At 40.7% G+C, this 23,460-nt stretch overlaps 1 protein-coding gene across 16 annotated transcripts in view; it reads left to right on the top strand.

The window, feature by feature from the left end:
* baz2ba (bromodomain adjacent to zinc finger domain, 2Ba) overlaps nucleotides 1-23,460 on the top strand; it is a 105,350-nt gene that overhangs the window by 46,087 nt on the left and 35,803 nt on the right. For all 16 annotated transcript variants that reach the window (XM_041786608.1, XM_041786524.1, XM_041786777.1 and 13 more), the window contains exons 3-5: nucleotides 16,069-16,260; nucleotides 22,847-23,038; nucleotides 23,128-23,289. In XM_041786608.1, coding sequence (XP_041642542.1) covers nucleotides 16,071-16,260; nucleotides 22,847-23,038; nucleotides 23,128-23,289 — 544 coding nt within the window. In that variant the 5' untranslated portion in view covers nucleotides 16,069-16,070. The remainder of the gene's footprint in view (nucleotides 1-16,068; nucleotides 16,261-22,846; nucleotides 23,039-23,127; nucleotides 23,290-23,460) is intronic.

Raw genomic sequence — 23,460 nt, 5'->3', positions numbered from 1 at the left:
CTGTCAAAAAAACCTGCAATTTAAAGATGAATTCCTATGACTTTTTTTAAAATTTGATCTCCTGCCTTATACAACCTTAAACCATAGATATGACTCACTTCTCTTGCTTGAGTGAAATGAGAAGCATTTTCTAACCTTTCACTGGTTTTACTTCATGCCTTTTTTAAAGACATTTAAAGCTTTAACAGATAGAAAGAGGAAAAGATTGTTCTTTGTAATTAAAAGCCAATTTTGTAAAATTGATTAGATTATGCTAATCAAGGGAGATAATATCTTAAAAGCAGTGTGTGAGGAAGGCAGATAGAGGGAGTGTGAAGAGTGGAAAGGAGTGACAGTCCAGCCGCCATTACAAGCTGCTGATTTCTGCAGAGTGCTTCATAAAATGTCAGAGCGCTTCTCCCTGAGCAAGACACTGAAAAATGGCAGCGCTGTGATGTGCTGGCACCTCACCTGCTGCACTGTGCCTGTGTGTGTGTGTGTGTGTGTGTGTATGTGTGAGAGAGAGAGGGAGAGAGACGGGGAGGGCGAGAGGAAGAGAGAGGATCAGTGCGTGTGCATTTGTGCAAGTGTGTGCCTGCCTTTGTGTACATGCCCATATGTGTGTTTTTACATCTGTGTGTGAGAGTGTGAGTGCATGTGTGTGTCCACGCTGGCCTCCCTCCCATGTTGCAGTGAAGCAGAACAGAGTGGCTGACTGCCCGCTGCTTCGCCTCCCTCTCTGTCAATACAACACTATTCTCTCTCCCAGCCAGTCATTTTCACATGTTTAACATTAAGCGAAGCAGCCGTTTGAACATAGATACACCAGTGATTGACATATTGAGTTTAATGCTGCTGGATTTTCTCTCATCAGAGCTTATGTTGCCAGATTGTTGTTCTGAAAACTATTCAATAGCTTTTAAGACTGTCATTAGATTTCAGTATTCAACACACAACGCGAGGATTGTGTGCCGCTGTAAACACCTGACATGTTTTCTGTTTACCACCTGATGTTCGCCGCATTGTTTACCTTCATTTGCCATTTAGCATTATGTCTGTTTGTGTTGAGCAGAAAGCCAGGGTCTTTTAATGAAGCCATTATAATGTGCAGGTGTTATTAATGTTGATCTCAACAAAAGGATAAAAGACTAAAATGGGTCAAAAGCAGAGTGAGAGTGGAGACACTGGGCAGGGGAAAGGTGTTAAGGTGGGGAGGTGCAGAAAAGATAAACATGGACTTAAGTCAGAGATATGAGACATTAACAGCTAAATGAGCTCACTGTGTTTGAACTCCTGGAACCAAATGGAATTCTCTTTCTATGAGGATTAGGGTTGCATGATTTTGGATCTGATTTACCAATATTTACCCGATGCAGATATGTGTACCGTTATACAAATCAGACCTCAAACATCAGTCCTTGCACTTTGAAGTTTAAGGAATAAGAATGAACAAAGAAAAAAAATCAGCTGATTAAGGTGTGTTGGTCCTGAATAAAACTCTACAAACTTATTTATTAAAGGTGTGATTTTTTTTTAAATTCCCTGTCAACCAAAATCCAAAATTTAACTTAACACTCTAGATATGTTGGAATAAGCTTGCTGTAAACATGGGAAAACACTAAGATCTATGTGTGACCGAATTTTTGATTTAAAATGATAGGACGGCTTGGTTTTATTTGATCAGGGATAATCTAGGAGCCCTTAACATCACCAGCCCTAGCGCTACAACTATATGATATCACAGAGCAGTTTATCTTAGTACAGTCTGTAGTTAGCTGCTGTCATTGAAAGTTAACACACAGTTACATGCTGTGTTTTTGTTCATTGTATGGTGAATTTCTCTAGCAGCCACAGTGGCCTACAGGTCTTTGAAAGTATCATGACAGAGAGATTTATACCAGAAAAGATTCAATTTAATCCCCAACTTCTGTCTCCCTGCTCTGGCAAAATTGGAGAGGATTGTATTTCTCGTGAGTGGGTGTGGCTTCAGCTCATTCAACTGATACGCAAACTTTCATTTTCATGATTTTGAAGCTTTTTTTGTAAACTTAGAGATATTTGTCATGACTGAAATTTAGCCTGGTGGTTCATAACACAGTGGCCTGCCATACAATAAACCAAAGATAAAGATTTTTTTTATGACTTTACAGGGACTTTAAATATTTCACAAATCACTTCAATTCTGATTCTGTGGATCACGAATCAATTTACAATTTAAACTGATTCACAATACATTAATTATTTCTCATAAAGAGGTGATAGTTTCAGCATATGATCAAGTCTAATGTGCATAAATGGGCTGTATGTTATTGTTTATTATAAAAGCTTAATAAAATGTGCTCAAAATTATGCTTTTTAGCATATTTGTAGCCTTTTTTATCATCTAATTGGAATGATTGCATAGAAACTTGTAATTTGTGCTTAAATTTCAACATATTTCAATATGAAAAAAGGTACAAAACAATCATTAGTTTAAAGCATGTACTGTTGATGATGCTGTAGGAGAGCAGCTGTTATGTTTTCACAAGTGACCGTTTTAACTGGTGACTCTTGCCTTAAAGTATAAACGGTTACATCATTGTTAAAACACTCAGCATTTTCTGTTATGTCTAAGATCTGTTTAGGAGATATGAATTCATCGTAAAACTAGAAAAAGGGCTCTTAAAGTTTTCGATATCTGTTACTAATCCACACGCATTTGTTTAGTCACCAGTTAACATGGTCACTTGTTAAACCATAACAGCCGATAGGTGCACAACTCACTTCACAAAATACACTGATAGACAGCGTATGAACCCTTCCTGAAGCATACTACGTTACTTTAGTTTAGCACAGTAAGCAGATACGTTGGGTCAGGCTTCCTCTTACCTGGGGTTGTAGAATCCACAGTGGGTCTTAAAACATTTCTCTCGGGAAGACAGACTGAGTAACTTAGGGCTCCGTAGACATTACCAATACTGGCAGTTAGCACTGCTAATGCTAACAGTGCAACTAACAAGCAAAACTTGCAGCGGGTCTGTGGCTGAAAATACACTCAGGATGTAAAGTACCTTTAAAAAGATTGATTATTGGACATAATGAGTTGAGAAGAACTGTAGACATTAATATATGCAATTCTGACATGGATTGTTTTGTTTCCGGCACCGCTGTCATTTGTACATATGGCTTATATTTACCTCTGATATATCAGTTGTAAATATCTAAAAAAATCATATCTTTCAATACCAATAATTGACTTTTTAAAAGCTGATATTTGCTGATATTTGGCTCAATTTTATGCTGATACCATTGTGCATCTTTAGTGAGGATGAAGTCCAACATTTTGTGTCATAGTCAAGAGCACAAAGGTCTCTACCTAAAATATGTGTGATACCAAATTTCAGACTTTATTCTCTAACTTTCAATAATACAGCAAAAGAAAAGTAAGGTCATATTTTTAAATGATTTACTGCTCATTAAAAAACAACAATGTATTTGTTATTATGGCTGTAAGTAATGCTTGCTCTCATTATAAATTAATTTGTCCTCCCATTTTGTACAAAACAGCTATGGAAAAAATACCCAGTTTATCTGTTTTACTTCTAAAGATATGTGCATAAAACAAAGAGGAACTTTCTTCTTTTTTTGCTGAAGGAGTGAATTAAATAGGAGCAGATTATCTTAAATACAGAGTTTAATTCTCTGCTGTAAAACTTTGTCTCTTTTAATTTTAGAAGCTGTTGTTTTGGGCTTTTCTTGTCCAAACTTAAAGAGTTGCAATTCAACTGCCATACCTTTGATAGGTGGCCATTATGTAATTAGATTAAATCAAATAATTGATTGATCTAATCAGTCTGAAGTATCATAAAATGCAACACTGCAAATATTAACAATGAAAACAATTAACTCATACTTTCAGTTCGACCGGTGAAGAAAGAATCTAATGACTGAGACTCTGCTGCTGCCAGGAGCACGTGCCAGATATCAAATGTGTCGCACTGACTGTATCAATGCATGCTATTCTTACTTGTTTCCTTGTAGAGTAAGCCAAATCTTCCACAATAGTACCTCATCTGAATTCTGTCATATCTGCAGAGTGATATCTGTTTTCTCTGCAGGTGAAGTTTCACTTGAACACAACTCATTCTCTATACTTTCTTTTCATGGAAATGGACAGACGGAGCTCCGGTGATTGCTCAAGCAGGGCTTGCCGCTCTCTGGCTATTCCATTGTTCTGTCACTGTCAGTTTGTTTTGCCATTTGACATGCATGTCATTTGCATTATGCATATCTGGAGTACCGCGCTCATTCCCTCACCCCCCCCCCCACCCCACCCCCCACCTCTCTGTCTCGCTTCTTTCTCTCTTTCCTTGATATTCCCTGATAACTGATGCTATTTCCTGTTTTCCGGTTTCATGTATTTTTGTATTTCCTGCATTTATTTAAATATGTGGTGTTTGCAGAATGTGGGATGTCTTAATAAAATTTAAACAGGAAATCCCTCAACAATGATACTTAGTTGTTATAATGGAAATGTTGCAAGTAAACATGATTGCAGCTCAAAACGGCTCACTATAGATGTAAAACAGATCACAAGCATGAACATTCTGACTACTTTACACATGAAATTCATGTTATTCCACAGTATGTGCCTGCTTTCTAAATGAATGAAATAAACAATAATCAGATAACTTGAGCATTTCATAACAAGTGCTTTTTATGATTTTAGTTACAGTTATCAAGCAGTGCAAAACTGAGAATGTAATCATGAAGACTTCGAAGTACAGAGTTGCTCCTAGAGATGGAATTCTAAGAAAATGCTTAGAATCATCAAATTTTCCAAGAATTCACCCTCAAAGTTAAGGCTAGATCCTGGTAAAGATTAAAGTTACTCTCAAAGCATGTTAGCACTGGAAAATTCACCAAAGAGTACTGTTATGAGTGAGGAGGACTTTTAAGAGGCTAAAGAGTTTCCCATAGAAAATGGAGAAATTTCCTCCAAGCATTAGATGAAAAGTGTTCTTTATGAATCATGGACTGGAACAAACCAGAATTATATTTTGCACACATTTCAATCTATTTGGACTTTCTTCATTGCAAACTGAAGCATGAATGATAAGTTCCTCTAATGGGGTTCACGCCACAGGTTCATCTAATCACTGATTAAAAGCTCTTCATAAGAACTACCAGCATGTGAAGAACATTCTGTTCAGATGAGCATGTGTTGTTAAACATGTAGTTAGCTTTACACTTTTAAAGTTTGGCTTGCTACTTATTCACCTGAGATGTTCATTTCATGAAACAGAGTTCATAATTACACAAGTTCTGACAAGATTGTATAATTATGCCAAATTATTTTACACTCCTATGCCCATTATTACTGAGGGTGTAATTTTGTGCTTTTTTTGAGGGGATTTATAAATCACTGCTCTAAAAAAAATGACATACCTAGCTTGGTGGTCATCCATGCCCCCTCACTAAGCTAAAACTATTCTGCACTTCCTTTCTCAGAGTTACTCTGATCATGTTTCTAAATCACCTGTAAGCAAGAATGCACAGATGCATTGGTTTAACATCGGTATCAGCCGATATCAGCCTTTTTGACAGATATCAGTCTTCAGTAAATATTGTAGGCAGAACAGATCTTAGTTGCAGATTCTCTCATAACAATTTAATGCTGGCGTCTAGCACACCGAACTGCAGATTTAGAGGACACATTTGTCATTGGCAGAAGATGTGACCTGTTGGATAAACTCTGATCTGTTTTTATGATCAGTCATAAGGGAAACGGTGGTCTTCTGGAGGGATTACACCAGAAGAAGAAATGGAAAAAATAGTGATGTTCTCATCTGAGTAAACACAAAATATAACTGCCTTTATCCAACCAGTCTAAAGCAAAATAGTAATAAGCAACTAGAAAAGCACTCGGAGAGCACAGACCTCTGCCATTAGCCCTACCTCCCAATAGTGAAGAATCCTTTAAAAAATCCCTGGATCCAGACAGTGATCCAGATCACTCCTAAAATCTAATCAGTTCCTCCATATGCCATTTGTGACATTTCCTGAAAATTTAATCAAAATCCGTCCTTAACTTTTTGAGTTATGTTGCTAACAAACAAACTAACAAAATAACTAAGTAACAAATTAACAAACCCTGCCGATCACATAACCTCCTTGGTGGAGGTAATAATAAACAAAGTCACACTGTAACAGTGCAAATTTTGTTTGTAGAACATTGCTTACATAGGCAGGGCTAGCACCAGTGGCCTTCAATCCTCTTTACTCCTTCCTGAGCTGAATAATGTAGTTTAATGTGAGTTTAATCTGACAGAGCCTCTGTACAGCTTTATTCCCATTTTGTAGATCAAAATAATTCTGAACCACGCTGTTCCTCCAAGATTCAAACTATGCTATTGCAGTAAGCACTTATTATGGAGTAAAGAGCACTGATGGGGTATTTGATCTGGATTGTTGGTCTAACCTGAAAAAAAAAAAATGTTAAAAGCAGTTTAACCGACTTTTAATTCTGGTGTTGTTTAGGAAGGGATTAGAATTTAACTGTTTAGCTGGCTAATTGCATGCATCCTTCTAAAACAGTTAAAAATTGGCCAAGATATTCAATTAGTGCTGGGGTAGACCAGTTATTAGCCTAAGTGATTATTCAGGGCCAATTATCAGCATCTGTGTTTTATTTTACAGAAAAGAAATGGATGAAGTTAGTCAATCATAATTGTGCTACATTGGTTCCACTGAAAAGAGAGTCTTCCCCTCTGACTTTATCTCAACAAACGTCCTGTATACAACAGTTTGATTGGCTAGATGTCACATGAATACCAGTCAGTCTGTACTCAATCCTTGGTGCCGCTGACATGGTGAGCGTATCGCATCACTTCCTGTTTTCCTGTTTCTACTTTGTTCCTCTGTGTGGTTTCTCATGCTGACAGTTAAGGAAGTTTTATTTTTCTTCATTTTTCGGATCATGTAATTTTACTTTTGCCAAATTAAGTACTTTTTTTGTCACAATAAATGCATATCAGTTTCAAATGTCAGTTATCAGTCTCATGATCGACTAATAATCGGTATCAGTCCTGAATCAGTTGACCCTTAATCAGTGCATCAAGCCAGGATTCCTTGTTATGATATTTGAGCTAAGGTAGAGTTCACTGAATCTAAAGCTCAGTCCCATTCTAACTTCTACCCCTGTACCAATTTTAAGTCCCCCCTTGAAACGGGCTTACAGCAGGTGGTGATGAACCCTTCCCCTACAATAAAAGAAAACCTTACAAATTCCTGAACCACTAATTGTAGTCATTGTCAGCATTTACTTCAACAGATGCGACAACAATACCAAACATTTCTACTATGAGCAACTTAAAAAAAGGGTGCTCAAGATCAAAAGGACCATAAAGCATAAAAGCAATGCTCAATATTGATATAAAATTGCTGTTGTAGTTGTTGAATCTTGCTAGTGATTTGCAAGTCAATCTGGGAGATTTCCCATAACACCCTGTCTTAAGTGAGCCTCTTGAAAATCTCTGTTTGAATGCCCATGTAGCCCTAGCATTTCACCTGACCCATCTACACCAACAAGAATAAGGACACCCTACTGTGCTGGGAACATGCAAACATAGGCGTCAGGCTATAGGGGCAAGGTGTTATTAGGACTGATCCTCAGAATGTTTGTGAATAAGTGCCCTGGTGTCTGCTGAGGTGAAAAAGAAGACTGGTTTGCTGTAGCTCACCTGTTCAGCGTCTTTACTTCAGTCTACATGTCTTTGCTCCACAAAGAAAAAATAAAAACCACTAAATATTCAAGTTTTATAGCTTTATAGTGTGAAAGTGCTATGAACTTAAGCAGTGTCAGTGAATACAATGAGATTTAATTAAAAATGCATTCTCAGTTGACTTTACTCCTGCAACATTTCGCAAAGGTCTGCAAAAATCTTGTTAAATAGTGGAGAATTTCAGCTACTGTATTTAATAAGTTGGGTGTATTTTGTGAAGTGAGTTGTGCACCTAATATCTAACTCAATGTTTAAGGCCTCAGGGTAATTTTTTTGCAAATCATCAGTTTAGCTCTTTGTATCGAGTTACACACAATGAAACACTGTTGTGAAAATTGGACTACGGCAAATGTAAAATACTGGAGTCTGTAATCTAATTAACCTTAACAGGCCTTGGTTTACCACCCAGCTTGCCTCCAATGCATGTGGTGTGTTTGTGCGTGTTGGTGTGTGCGTGAGGATGTGTGAGTAGTGTGTATATGAATTAATGTGTTATTCTCCGAAGCATGGAGATGGTGTTATTCCGTGCTTCCCAACTGCTCCAAAGTCATTATGGACTCTTGTAGACACATGCAGCCGGTGGTGAGCGGATCCGGTTCAGTCTGTAGAAAAACTGTAATGAGCAGTGAGACTGGCAGATGAGTGTGAGTGGCTAGCAGAGGGAGAAGGGCAGATTCATCAGGGATGATTGCCTGATGCACACTTCTGGTTTTTTGATGTGAAGACCCTGCTAGGTTACCATGGGGAGAATAATTAGCTTTGGCTGGATGCAGATGCGAATGAGCGGAAGAGATGGGAATTTTCTTATTGAGCTTACTTTATGATACTTAGGATGATGCAAATGGGTGTGCTTGTGTGCACAGAGATACACATACAAATGTATGCTCTTCCTAGAACACATGCACACAGACACTACCGGCTCATTCTCTTCTATTTATGGCCAGGAAATGGGAGTAGTGCGATGTCTGGTTGAGCTGAGTAACACTATTCTGTCACACATAGGTTTGACATCAAACACAACTGACAAGCCTATCCTATCCCTCCCCACCGAGTCATCACCATGTCCCAAAATCACATTATTGTCACTGGGAAGCCAGCAGAGACGGATGGTGAGTAGGGGTGTTGATTCCAGCCTTTGGCATCTACAGTATGCTTGAAAAGGCAAATAAAGCCATTTGGCAAGAGCTGATTTCTTGTCATTTCAAAAATACACAGAATGCGTGTGGCATGCCATTTGGTTTTATATTTTATCTAAAGCTGCTTACAGCGACATGGATACGCATGTGGTTTTTTTTATACGACAAGGCCTAGTGAATACTGAAGCTGGAAACTCCTGAATGCTAACGCCACGCTCTAGTATTTGCAACACACGGGACCATATCATTACCTTTTTGCCCTGGCAGGCAGTAAGCAGCTCTAGCTTGGTAAGCTCCAGTGTTACATGGAAACAGGCAGGCGGACAGGCAGGCAGGCAGTGGTGTGGCTGTAATAAGACCTGTGGCCAGCGCCACTGCCAAGGCTAGCTGAGGTGGGGTGAGAGATGGTGCCCATCCCCTACATGCCCTGCTCTGCCATCTGTCACTGGGCAGGAGCGGAGCTCAGGGAGGGGTCTGAATCACCCTGGTTGTTTTCACCTAGACAGGCCACACTGGGGCATGCTGTCTCTTTGTACTCCTTTCAAGCTTTGGCTCAATTCAGGCCCACTGGCAAAGCACCAATGAAAACTACAAATATACTTTTCAATATCTTGATTCAGTGGTTCAGTGTAGATTTTTTTAATGTTATGAATTAAAAAGTTTCATGAAGTGCAGTGATAAAATGAAAGCAGCATGGGCCATTACACCAGCATCCTAACAACACTGGAGACTTTGGCTGATTAGAAAAAACTATTACAAGTTGAAATACTATAAATTCTCTGGCTTCAGCTTCTCATCTGGGTGTACTTTCTGTTTGTCTTTGACTTGTTTTAAAATCACTCTGGATAAATTGGGGTTTTATACTGTTAGTTGGACACAAGAGAGAACTGATGACATCAGATTTGGCTTTCACAGACCATGATGGACATTTAGTACAAATTAAATGATGAATCAACATCCCAGGCACAAATCTATTCCTGTTATGACCTTTCAGTTTCCACAGCCGGTAGTGTAGCATGATATGACACAGTACGTGCTGTCTCTTTAAATGTTCTCAGAGTTGATGTTTGACTCTGGACAAAGGTTGTCACTTAATTTTTGCCAAGGCGCCTGGTTATGTCATTTCCTGGCTGCCGGTGTGCGTGCAGGGAGGGGAGGGATGAAGGGAGGAGAAAAGGGGTCAAGCAAGCTTGTGCGTGCACACTGCTATAAGCAAGATGATCTTGCTCAGTTCGTGTGCATTGCCAACAAGCATGCAAAGTACAAACATCCACATACATATGCACATGTCGTGCCGGCGAGAACACGAACATATATATACAAACATACCGCCAGAGAGATTGGAAGAATGCCTGAAAAAGTGCTATACAAGGTCAGAAATAAAAGATGTTCCTGCTGATTCAGAGTCAGTGTTGATGAGCTCACTTTCACAAACACAATCGCAACAGAAAGTAGGCTACCTCTCCCTCCCCTTGTGTTTGTGTGTTTGTGGGTTTGAGAGTGAGTAAAGTGGCTTTCAGTAATGAGTGATTCATGAAAACTGACAGTTTATCACCTTGCAAGCAGAGAAGCTGATGGATTAAAGACAAGTGGTATCAGTTCTATGAAATAACGTCCTTATTTACTTGATATGGGTTTCTGAAAACAAGTCTGCATTCTGTATTTGTTTTAAGCTCTGCGGAAGGAAAACTACCATTATGAAGGCAAAGACTCCCGCAATGATTAAGCAAGGAGTGCTAATGGTAGAGTTACTCATTCCTGTCCCCGTCTCTACCATCACCCTTCATTATGCCACACTTGCAAGGTTGACATTTGTCTTGTTAGCTGCTTGGAGCAGGACACAGCTAGCTAAATAGAGGTCAGTGTTCGACACAGTTGCAGATCACAACAAAAGGCAGGGAGCGCGAGATCCAGAGGAGAGAGTGAACGTTGCGGAAGCAGCGATGCTACAGTCTTTGTCGGCTGCGGTAGGAGGAGAAAAAAGAAAGAGAGCTGGGAGCCGCCGTGTGTCTTTGAATGGGGTCAGAGCATCATGGGGAATAATGCATTCCCCTTCTCTTGCGCCAGGCGCTCCTTCCATTACGGCTGGAGAAGAGACATTGTGTCCACACTCTGATTACCACTGATCCATGCTGATGACTCTGTTGGCGGATTATCTCAGTTAGTATCAGCCATCTGTTACTGTGTGTACGTGTGTGTGTTTTTTTGTGTGTGTGTACGTTGAAAGGGGCGAGGAGGAAAGGGGCAGGAGTGAGACGCACAGGGGGTTGAATAGTTTGAAGCTGTGACACACACACACTTCTAAAAGCACATGCATTGGCAGCCTTGTGTAAAACCGCTGCACGCGTCACCCTGCACCATTACATACACGCAACGCAGACATACAACACCACAAAACACGCATGATGTAAGGCCAGCTACCACGCTGCACAGGCCATTACACCACCAACAAATGCACGCTCTCTGTTCCTCCTTTATTCTATCTGCCCTCCTTTCAGATGATCCAGACATGTGAAGGCTCCTATATGAAGGCCACATACACGCATAAAACCGCAGAGCTGTTTATAGCTACACTATCTCCTGAAGGGCCGTTGCATCCAGCAGCTATTAGCTGCATGCGTTGACAGCTGGGTGTTGTGGTATATTTGTGGACGTGACTCTGAATTCGGCGCTGGAACACATCTTATAAATCATAGTTCAGCCATTAGCATAAATTCTCCCTCTCCTTGCATCTGCGAGACCTGCTGTTTCTGGTTGCACCGCTCCGTGTTGATTGGTTGCTGTTGTTCGAGTCAAATTGATTTAGCCGTTCACAGAGATTATAACGCTCGCCTTATACCGTCACTGTGGTGTGCCGTTAATTACCTATAAAATCAAGCTAATTCTGATGCTAAATCCATTTTAATTTCTCATAATTAAGTCAGGATTGGATCCTTAAATACCTTGGCGCTCCATTATTGTTGCAATCATTGTTGTGGCTGTGCATTTGGTGCTACATTGCTGAGCTCAATCTTATTATTGTTATTAGATTTAATTGCTCTAAGTGATCAGTTTGTAGTTGTTGGAGGAGGATGGACTTGCCATGCAGTCTTTCTTTCCTCCGCCTGCTGTCCTTTCCCTCCATCTCTCATCCCAGAACGAGGCCCTTTGAGAGATTGTGTGAGATGAGAAGAGATGAGGGGGAGGGTAACTCTGCTTTACACCTCTGCAAAAGGAGGGATTGCTTTTTTGTTGTTTGTTAGGGAGGAAATCAATTCTGTTCACATCATCACGTTTTGACAAGGCGAGACATTAAGTGCAGATATTGAGAAACGACAGGAATGGTTTACAGCCTGTCCTTCATCTCCTGCGCTCTTTCCCTTTTCTCATGTCTTTTACCCCCTCACAACAATATCAGAGTGCATTGTCTAGCTTATCCTTTTCCCCTTCAGTCTTTCCATCTCTTTCTCTGTCTTGTTTTTTTCCCTTCGCTCAGAAAAGGTAGGGAATGATCCGCTTCACTTACCAGCTGACACCACATAAGCTCGCTCGTCCTCTGAGACACGAGCCTTTTGTTTTCCTGTGCATTATGATAATTATGAAGGGCCACAGCTCCTCTCCGTTTTCATCACGCCTCTAATGATACTTTACATTTTGTGTCAGACGCAAGAATGAAAAAAAACACTCCTTTTTCTCATCAAGAATCCTTTTTCATGTTTCTTTTCCACCCTAACCTGACATTTAAAAGGTGACAGGCGAAGTTAGGGTGCGCACAGTGTGACAGCCAGTCATGCAACAAAATGTGGCAGAGTGGTAAGAGTTTTTTTGGCTAACATAACAGCTAAACACTCCATCTTGGCTCAGCCAGAGATTCATTCTTGTTACAAGAATGTTGCATTAATTTTTTGCCATTTGGGTGGATAATTTGTCTCTTTAACCCCCGTCCTGTCACCCTGCATGAGAGGCCCTTCTTAGGACCTTTGACCTTGCTCATAATTACACAACCACCATCTTTTTTTCACTGCAGCAATGGCAGTCACGGCTACCCAAGTCCGATGGCACACCAGCCTCCTCCCCGTGGACTGCAGCAGGTTTTCTTGTCATCCTCCCTCTCCCGCTCTCCCTCTCTCTCTCTCTCTCTCTTGTCAGTGTTGCTCCTGGCGAAAGGCTGATACTTGATATTCAGAGGATAGCAGCTTTTGTCTCAGAGATTTAATCAGTGGCTCTGCTCCCACTGCAGAGGAGAGAGAGGGAGGGAGGGAGGGAGGGTGGCGGAGGGATGGCAGGAGAGAGAAGGAAAGAGAGATGGAGGCAGAGACTGTTTATGTGTAATGACACAATAACAAAGCCTGCCTGTAAAACACAATCTGCAAACTGTGCTTTTGAAGGGGATTTTCAGCCCTGGATTAGTGTCAGGCAGAGGGATACGGAAAAGGAGAAGAGAGAAAAAGAGTCAGGTTGATGTGATAGACAGGGGAGGTAATTTTGTGTGTGAGTGTGCGTGCAGTGGGGGTTCAATTGTGAAAGTGTGCGTTCATGTGTGTGTGTAATTTCATGTGTTTTCAGACTGTTTTGTATTTATTTAGCAGCACAAGTTAGCAGCTGTGTGGGCACAGCCTCATTGTGTTCTCATTTGGAAGCAAAAGGGGATTAAAGTTGAACAATATTTAGCTTCAAAATGAACAAAAATTTCTTGTGAGTTTTCGTTGTCGGTTTGTAGATAATGGCTCTCATGAAGACTCCGTGAGACCGATAATGGGATGTTACTGTGATGGTTAATGCACCCATCATCTAAAAGCCTCTGCAAGTTGCAACTGAAAGGACTCAGGGAGCGATGGATGTTGTCTTTACAGGCCTCAAAGAGCTCTTAAATTTAAATCTTTCTTTTGTCAAGAGGATTTAAAGTGATCCTGGTTGTCAGACACATATGTTCATATTCGTGTGAGAGTTTGTTATGCTGCCTGTGTATGAGAGTGAGAAGTAATGACAAAAGAAAGGGGAAAATTGCAGTTTCTTGCTGACCTCTGTCACTCCATACATCCTGTTTTACTTTCAGCAACCACTAATGCTATGACTAAAAATGTTACTTTTGTCCTCGAGGAAATCTAGACTAAAACTGGCTTTGAAAGATCTTTGATGACAAAAACTCTTCTGAAAAGTGAGTTTAGTTTTGGGGTGCAGATGGCCTAGTGCAGGGATGTTCAAACCTTTACCACCGCAGGCCACATAAAGAGACATGCAAGGATGGTGGGGCCACTTTCATACACCATAAGCTATAGTTGCCCATAATTTTAAGGATTTTGGGGTGTCTAATAAGTTTGCAGAGGACCCTCATCAGTCCTGGTTACCATTTGCTCTACATTGGTTATGCTCTTTGCTGCCATAATCCATCAGGGCGTTATAAGTCAAGATATCATCTTTACTTTTGTTGCCAATATGTTAACCATTTACAGTTTTATCTCAATTTAGTCATGAGAAATGGCACATCAATGCATTCTTCTTATCAAAATGTTTGTTTACATAAGTTCTCCCCTGTGCTGAAACTAAGAAGGACAAAACAGTCAAGCATAAGCTTCAAGTTCTAATATGGGCCATATTTTATTTGTAGAATTTGCTGTGACATTTGGACCCCCTGCCGTAGTTTGGACACTCCTGGCCTGGTGGTTAGGTCATGCTAAATGTACACAGGCAGCCTTGGTTCATGTCCGCCCTTTGGCTCTTTCACCATTTCACTCCCTGCACTTTCATCCCTGTCTCTGGTTCTATCTGCTGTCCTATCTTTCTCCGACAAATGAAGCAAAAAAAATCCTAAAACTGGACTAAAACATTTTTATTTAGCTTTCTCAAACTAAAACTAGTCCTGCACACTTTGTGCGATTTCAAATATGCTGGACAATACTGCTATTTTTGATTGTGAAAAAGATATAATACATAGATGGTATGATGGTTTTATCTTCTTGGTTATCAAGGTAAATGCAGAGAATAATGATAGATTTGAAGTGAGTATTTTTCAACTCTAAATGTACAATTATTAAGGCACATAAAAATGTTTTTTTGAGCACTGCTTTCAAAATAACTAAACAGGTTTTTGCATTTTTTGTGATGAATTATTTATTTTTTAATGAAAATTCACAATAAGGATGAATATAGTGTTGTGTCCCATTGGAAACCAGTATACAGCAGAGAGGGATTTTTTGCATACATGTGTAGCAATATCAGAGGATAGATTGATAGCAGGCAAAAAAGGCAAAACCAAGATAGGATTGTCATCCTGCTCTCAAATACATGGACAATTAAAAGGAAATGCACCACATCCCACCCACACCCACTACCCATCCTGTCCCAAGGACCCCATGGATGGACCAGCAAGTATTGAAGCTGTTCATAGTAAAGCCTTAAGAGTTCTGATGTGTCAAACCAATGTTACGTTATCAGGTTTGGCATGGTGCATTTCTGCTGCCCAGCATTCCATGTTAGCAATATCAATAAAATCCATCAACCATTTCTGCACAGATAATAAATGGGGTGGTTTCCATCTGGTTTTAAGTCTTTTGGCAGTGGTGAGGCCAGAGACAAGAAAGGTACTTGTTCAAAGTGCAAATAGCACTATTGTAAACTTAAAGGCCTTTCAAGTGCTACTTAATAGAAAAAGTTGCAGCCCTTTCTAAGAATAATGTAGTTGCACAGTCTATTTTGCGATTGCAATTGTGATCAGATTAATCGTGCATCACTAACTAAAACAAGACTAAAACTTTTAACAGGTAGAAATGACTGAAATGTGACTAAAAGCTGTAAGAAACTAATAGCTTTCAAAAGTAAGACTGCTCCAGAGAGCTGGATTCAGGTAAAAGCGACTGCCTTGTTGCAGGACACGTTCTCAGTTCTAGTATTTTCTCGCATCAAAATATAAACCCTGCTTTTGTTGTGTGGTATCAGAGTCCTTAAAGACGTTGTCCTCTTTCCTACCCCGTATAGAATCAATAGAGGCTGGGAGCCAGTGAGCATGGCTAAATAGAAATATTGTTCAGGGGAAGTGAGATGTGAAAGGAAAAGTGTCAGGAGATGTGTGTGCGTGCGTGCGCTGGCTGGAACATGCTGTGTAGGTGTGCCACTATGCGTTCGTGTGTACGTGTTTAAGCGCGTGTGTTTGCCAGCGTACGGGTGGGTGTGCTTTGCTATTGTAACCCTGCTGATTGGATTGTGTTTGACAGATATGGAGTCTGGAGAGCGGCTGGCCTCCCCTGCGCCCACCCTGTCTGCTGCTCGCACCTCCTCCCCTGCGGCCTCTTCTTCCTCCTCCTCCTCCTCCTCCTCTTCGTCCTCTTCATCATCCCCGGCTCCCCACTCTAAGAGCAGCCTGGCCCCGAGCCCCTCGGCACTGGGATCCACCCTCAGCACCTCTGGTAAGCAACACTTTTTCTTCCTCTGTCGATCTTCTGTCTCTCAAAAAGGCCGTGGTACAGAAGAGAAAAAAACCCCAGCTCATTCTGAAAAACACTTTCCATGTAGCCTTTAAAACACGCCAATGTGTCCTCCTTCAAGTCTCGATAGCATTCAGAATCCTCCTCATTTCTTCACCATGAAAAATGAGTTTCCTCCAGTATTAATTATACAGTTATTTTGCTGCCTGTGTGAATACACCTCTCTCCCAGCTACAAAAATTTTTTTCCTGACAGCTTGGGTTGCAATTGAAAAGCTGCTGCATTAATGAATCCCAAACAATTAGGGGGCTCTTTTGTGTGAGAAACACACACATGCTTCGCCATGTCTCCTGACAACCTTCAGCTCTCTGGCTCCAGCTGCCTCAGAGTCAAGCTCAGCACGACACCCTGCATGTGTGTGTGTATGTGCGTCTCTGTGTATGTGTGTGTGAGAGAGAGAGCCTCTGCCTGCATGATTTAACATTTGTCAGCCACTCAGTGTCTAGTCAGCCCTGTCCAGCATCCATCCTCCTTTCTATGTATTGGTCAAAGCCATTAAGCAAAGAGGAGTGTGTGTGCGCATCTGTTTGTATCTCTGTGTGTTGTTTTCAAAATTTCCCTTGTGAAAGCAAGTGAATCATTTGCTCATGCCCTCTTTCTCCTCATTTCTTAATGTCGTGCTGTGTTTTTTTTCCAGAGGCCTACTCTACACAAACACATATATACTCTTAAAGCAAGATCACTCAGAACTGGAATAGCATGTCCAGCTTTCTTTTTTAAAGTTTATTTCCAAATTTTCCAACTTTACACACCGTCTGTCTGTCTCAATCCCTGTATCAACGCATACATACATTTCCTATTAAAGGGATCTAGTTTTAAGATGCCGTCTAACTGACTTTTGTCTGGTGATGTGGAAAAAGGGTCCTCCTTCAATGTTTACCATTTGTAAATAAATCACAGTTCAATCAAGACCACTTTGTCAAGAAACATACATGATTTTCGGCTATATATATGTCTTTGTGCTGTCATTTATGTTTGGCGGCGTGGCTGTTCTGGGATCCCGCTGCTCTTTCACGAGCCTACTTGGAGCAGAGCTTAGCCAGGCAAGAGCAGTTTAAATAAGGCAGCATGAGAGGGAACAGCCAATAGCGTGCTCAGAACAAATCAGCTGGCTGTCAGCGGATCTCAATAATGTTAGTGCTTGACTCAGTCGCCTTTCTGAACCAATGCTATATGCTCAATAACATGCCTGTGCCAATGCTGAAATGCATTATCCACAGCAGAAGATGTAAAAAAAAAAAAAAAACAATTTTCGCAACTGTAAAGAACGCATTGGTCCACTTTACCTCCAGGGAAATGCCTCCTAAACTGTAGCCATGTCCTTAGTGAAGCTTTAACCACTGGCTTTGTTACATGCATACTGTAGTTTGATTGTGTGGTAGTCGTGCAGTAAGAATTGGTATCAGATTGCATAACACTTCCATTTGGGCCCAATCTTTACCCTGTTTATTTGGGATGTAATGGTTTCAAAATCTTATGGTGCAATAATACCTTCGTAACAAGTCCACGGTGTAGTATTTATTGCTGCAACCAACACAAAAAAACCTAAATCAACAACTGAAGCCTTGGTGAAAAACTGATGTCAGCATTTATTGAACAATTGCACTTTGTGTATTTGCACTAGGCTTAAAATATACACTTATACCTTGGCTCCAGCGTGTTTACTTACCTCTTTAAACCTTCACTGATAGACTTTGTGATCTGTTGAGTCCTTGCACTGCTGTGGGAATGGGATTTGACTTTTTCCTTAAGACTCTTTTGGCCTTGCCAGATTCTGCTCCTCTCACGTTCGCGAGTTTTTTCAGTGTTGTTGATTTTGCATTTGGCTCCTTAGGTTACTCGTATTTCCCATTAAGTGTGTCGCACTTTCTCCTTTCACATTTGTTGACATCGGGTAACCAAAGTGCTTCCACACATTAGATTTAAAAGTAGCTGGGACTTCCACGATCTCAAAAACCTTTCACATGGTTCTCCCTGGCCACTCCTAGCATTCATCATTTTTCATGCTGTTAGATCAAGCCAGCAAGTGGAGCTCAAAGTGTGATGGGTATGCAAGGGTCAGTGGTAACTGTTGTTCCCACTTTTCTTTCCTCTGCTCCACGAAACTATCCTTTTTGCCCTGAAGATCTATCATGTGTCATGTCCAGGACAGTTCTGAGCAATTCTGTCACAGCGATTCCACAAAATTAACAATACCCTTACATCACAGCTGTTTAATTTTGTAGGTCGATTTCCAGGGCAAAAAAATGTGGCAATATTCACAACCCAATAGTAAAAAAAAATAAAGTTTGGCAAGCCTAAACTCCCTGGCTCCTTAGGACCCTCCAGATGTATATCTCCATTCATATCAAGCTTCTGTATGATTGCTGTGTTTTCTTCTGTTCACCATAAGAGGAAAATGCACAATAAAGCCCCTTGTTTTGTCCTTCATCTCCTTAGAGTTGCCCCAAAGAAGATGCCATTAGGAGCATCTCCTCCTTATGCATTATACATCCCTCTTATCCCTCTGTGCCATTACTTGTGCTCAGATTTTCTAGATAAGCGATTTTGGACTGAGCGTCAAATGAAATGCTGAGAGGCAGCCTGTTAGCTCTGAACTTCTGCTGTGCTTCATGGGAATCAGCAAGCATACTCCTTTTTTCATTTCATGCAATGCCTTGTTCACTTTGTGGACAGCAACTCAAACATATATACAGACAGAAAAATAGGCCAAAGGAGTTGACGTCATTTTCTTTGCACTGCTAGATCCAAGTATCATAATTAAGGGAAAAACATCCCCAACCAGGACATCAAGAAAGTGTCAAGTGTATTTTGTAAGCAGGTACATCAGTAATTATGTTCTGCAGAGATATAGTGTCATCACAGGCTCTGCAGGCCTTGATTCAAGGTCCTTTACCGATGTGCCAATAACACTCGATAAAAAAATGTGAAGAACATAAGAAAAAGTGTGTTTATATGTTTCTGTGTGGGTGCATGTGGGTGTGTGTGGGTGTGTGGGTGCGTGTGTGCGCGCATGTGTCATTGATGAGGATATCACTTGGAGAATAAAAGCTGATCGGCGCTCGTAGCGCTCTCTTCTTCGGGGATCAACTCACGGATGCAATTAACTTAAATCTGTCTGTGGAAATTTGATTGACTGCAACAAACAACAAATTAATCCCCCTTCGGCAGCATCCAAACATGAAAAAAGCAGGCGGTGCAGTTTGTCAGAGTGGAGGAAGGATTGAAACAGAATGAGAAAGAGGGCGAGGGAGTGAGTAAGAGAGAGCGACAGAGACACAGAGGAAGAGAGAGAGAGAGTAGGTAATCCTAGGTATGTCTTTCCTGTGCTTCTGTCTCGCTTCAAATTTTGAGATTTAATTATTCGCCTTCTGGAAGCCTGCATTAATATTGAAGAGGCATTTGCAGATGCCTAGAAAGGGAAAAGGGGTGTGCGGGGGAGAGGTGGGCACCCCAGGCATAAGTGAATGCTGTGGCTGGCCTTTCTGGGGGTTGCATTGCAGTCGTTTATCTTCGTATCCGCTAGCTGACGCTGGCAAGGCGGGCTCTACATATTCAGCATATTCTAATGACATTCAAAACGCAGATTTTTTGCTGTCTTGTAGCAGAGAGGGTCCTTGAAGGCGACACAAAGAGCTATACTCTCACACTGCTGGAATGATGGTAAAGCTTTGTTTCTCACCACATAACCACAAACAGTTTGATTCTCACTTAAAAACAGTCTGTGAGATGCATCTGTAGCAACATGTTCATTTAAAGGCTTCCGTCTGTGTTTTGGTATAGCACTCACATAACTGGCCCCTCTGTGTCTCCCTCAGGATAATTAGATCCCAGACTGCATTAGTTCAGAAAACACTGCCTCCAGTGTCACTCTGTTTTACATTTCTGTGGTGTGTGCAAGTGTATATAGTAGTTTGACATTTTCATCTGCACTGTGTACAACACTTTCCTTTTCTTCAGTCATCACTTTTTTGCATGTGTATTACCTGGCTTATGCAGAGGCATCAAGCAGGCCTGCGCTTTCTGAAATAGAAATTGAATTTGCATGAAATATGCTCACACCAAATTGCATCTGACTCTGGGAGGAGGTAATACGTGGCAGTCGCCCCTGCCAGAAATGATTGTGCTCAGGAAAACGCTAGACGATGATGATGTTGATGAAGTATTCTTCTGTGCTGAAATTGAATGCCGAAAGGATAGAAGGAGGTTAGCTTTTCACGCCTTATACACACACTTCTTTTCCTCGCCAACAATATCCACTCTTTGTCACGGCATAGCATATTCTGAAACTGAAGAAATATCAGCACACAAGTAGTTGTATGCAGAGATTGGATTATGGCAGAATTCTCAGTGATTTAAGTGAATGTTTTACTGTATATGCAGAAGAACCACACTGCAGTAACAATCAGTCATGCTCACAAACCGAATGGCTGTCTTTTAAATTTAGGCACTGAGTAAAAAGCTAAATCTGAAGTTAATTCTTACACAAATAGATGTCTGTATTTAATTCTGCTATATTCAGGTGGATAAGAGGCGTCACCTTCAAAAGCTGTTTAAATCTAGTTTTTACACCCTGTCGCTCTACACATGAAAGAGCTCAGCAAGGTAATTTGAGAACAATGTTCTCAGTGTACACAAATAAACATATAGGAAACTAAGAGTGGGGCACTGAGTGGTGCTAAAGGTGCTGTAAACAACTGTCATACCTGCTGTTTATTATCCTCAAAGTTGCATTTAATATAAGAAATGATTTTGTGATATTATGTACAAATCTAAAAATTACCTCTAAGTATTTTTAGATGCTGGAGTTCAAAGATAAATTCACCTCCTGTATGGCATTCATCATTTAATCTCATAATACATGACAGTTACAGTCAGTATATGAAATTAAAGTAGCAGTTTCAAACAACAAATTGACAGTAAATTTGAAAAATCTCAGTAAGAAGAGATGCTCTTTCTCCCTTCACCCTATCCATAGGGCTCTTAATAGGGCTTTCAAAGTGCCCCCTTAAAGGGAGCTACGGTGGATTCCTCAAGCTTCCCCAGATTATCGCCAGCAAACGTCTCAAATCACTGCTTAAAAGAATCATTCAAAAATCATCAATATATAAAAGTCACATGGTGTGGTCCTTGCTAGTGAAAGATGCAACTTTAACAATACACTCAGTGTTAACATATACAGTGGCTTTCAGGGGAGCCCCATTTTCCCATGTGCCCCATTGCGTTCCAAGTCACCTGCACTGCACGTAGATATATACCGTTTAGTGCAACACAGTCAACATCAGAGTTAACAGTCATTCTCAGGGTTTCTGCATATCCTTAAAAAAGCCTTAAATTTGACTTTTAGATTTTAAGGCCATAAAAAGTCAGTGAGTAGTCTTAAATTTTAGACTCAGACATGTCTTTATCCAATCTTTGTTTTCTACATTCATTTATTCCATTTTAGTCCTCCTTTTTTGAGAGTATGCTTGTTGCATATGTTGTGATAAATATCACTATGTCATATATTTATAGATAAGAGTCATCAAATGTGACATAAATCATTCAGTTTGTTTGTGTTCATGACCAAAATCTCTTAAGCCTACATTTACTGAAATTTCATTATCAGTGGTTTAAACCAGATAATTCAGCTCTCTCCAGTGTGCCAGCACACCTAACATGCCTTTGTTTTTTTTGACAGTTTGCCTCACAAAAAGTTGTATTAATTTTTCTCAGCTCAGGTCTTAAAAAAGCTCTGAAAAGTCTTTAAAATGATTTTTAAAAGTGTGTAGGAATCCTGCATTCTGTCACTTCCTTCAGCAGGGAGTCAGTGTGGTCAGTAACCCAACATTTAGGCACAAAAACAACATTTAAAGTATCGTGCAACAAGTCAGAGAAAATCAGAGCATAAAAAACAATCACATGAAACATATCATTATACCTCTAAATCCTTGAGAAAAATCGCTGACTCACTGATAAGTTCGGGTACCTGTGCAATTCAGGGTCATATTTCAGTGTAACGCTACAAGGCATAAATGACCACAGCAGGAATAGATGCAGAATCTGGTTGAAAGTTTGAAATTATTATAATAAACAAGTGAACAAACAACAGTGAGATATGTATGCTATTTGTTTTTAGGAAACTTAATGAACATAAAATAAAATGATAACCGACATGAACTTCGCCCTTTTCAGGATAGGCGAGCTCCCATTTGCTCCACCATAATTCGAACTTTGAATACACTCATTTTCTGTGTTAGAGTCTTTCTTTTAAACCCTCTCTTTGTGTTGATTAAATTTCAGAGAATTGGCAGCAACTCAAACTGCTTATCCGTCAAAAATCCTTAAAAAAAAAGAAAATCCTCTCTCTATTTTAAAGTCTCTGAAAATAACTGACTTAAGAAGTTGTGAAGATAAGTCTACTTGTTGCATTGTGTCATTACCCATTGTGTTGTCACACACAACTATCAGTTCTGGATTTCATTTGAAAACATTTTAACACGTCCTCCTCCGTTTGGATCTCTCCCAGGCCGTCTGTTTGGAGCAGCAGGAGAGCAGCCCTTCATTGGCTCCACATTGTCAAGTGCCTTCCCTCTGGTCAACCACCCAGCCTTCGGAGCCCTCTACACTGCCGGGGCAGGCAGGCCTGAGTTTGGAGGCCTGGGTTCCCTGGGCATGTCAGCTGCTCTGGCTGCCCACCCCCAGCTAGGAGCCCTCTCTGGTAAGATGGGGGACATTTGAATTTCTGGCAGTAAATTGGCTTAATGTGAATGCATCTCTAATCCTCTTCTCTTCTTTGCTCTCCAACAGAGTGGTGGCGAGCTGCTGAAGCCCATGGACGGGGAGCTGCTGCCTTTCTCCCCTCTTTTATCGGCTTCCCTCCTTTCTTTACCCCTCATATTCAGCCCAACCACAGCGCCAGTCCTGTTCAGATCAGGATGCCCGGCAAGAATAGCCATGCTCCGCCTAAAGGTACAGCACGTCCCAGAAGAGCTTTTCATTGATCCTCACGGTTACATTACATTCACTGAAAAACTGGTTATTATGATAGAATTATAGCACAAGAGAAGCAGGTGATATAGGGACATTTGATCAATTTTCAATGAAAAATCGGCATATCTGTCTATGTTTTATGCCAGTGTA

Source organism: Cheilinus undulatus, linkage group 1 (assembly GCF_018320785.1).
Source record: "Cheilinus undulatus linkage group 1, ASM1832078v1, whole genome shotgun sequence".
Taxonomy (NCBI): Eukaryota; Metazoa; Chordata; class Actinopteri; order Labriformes; family Labridae; genus Cheilinus; species Cheilinus undulatus.
Note: the sequence above shows the minus strand (reverse complement) of the source record. Positions and strands in the feature narration are given on the sequence as shown.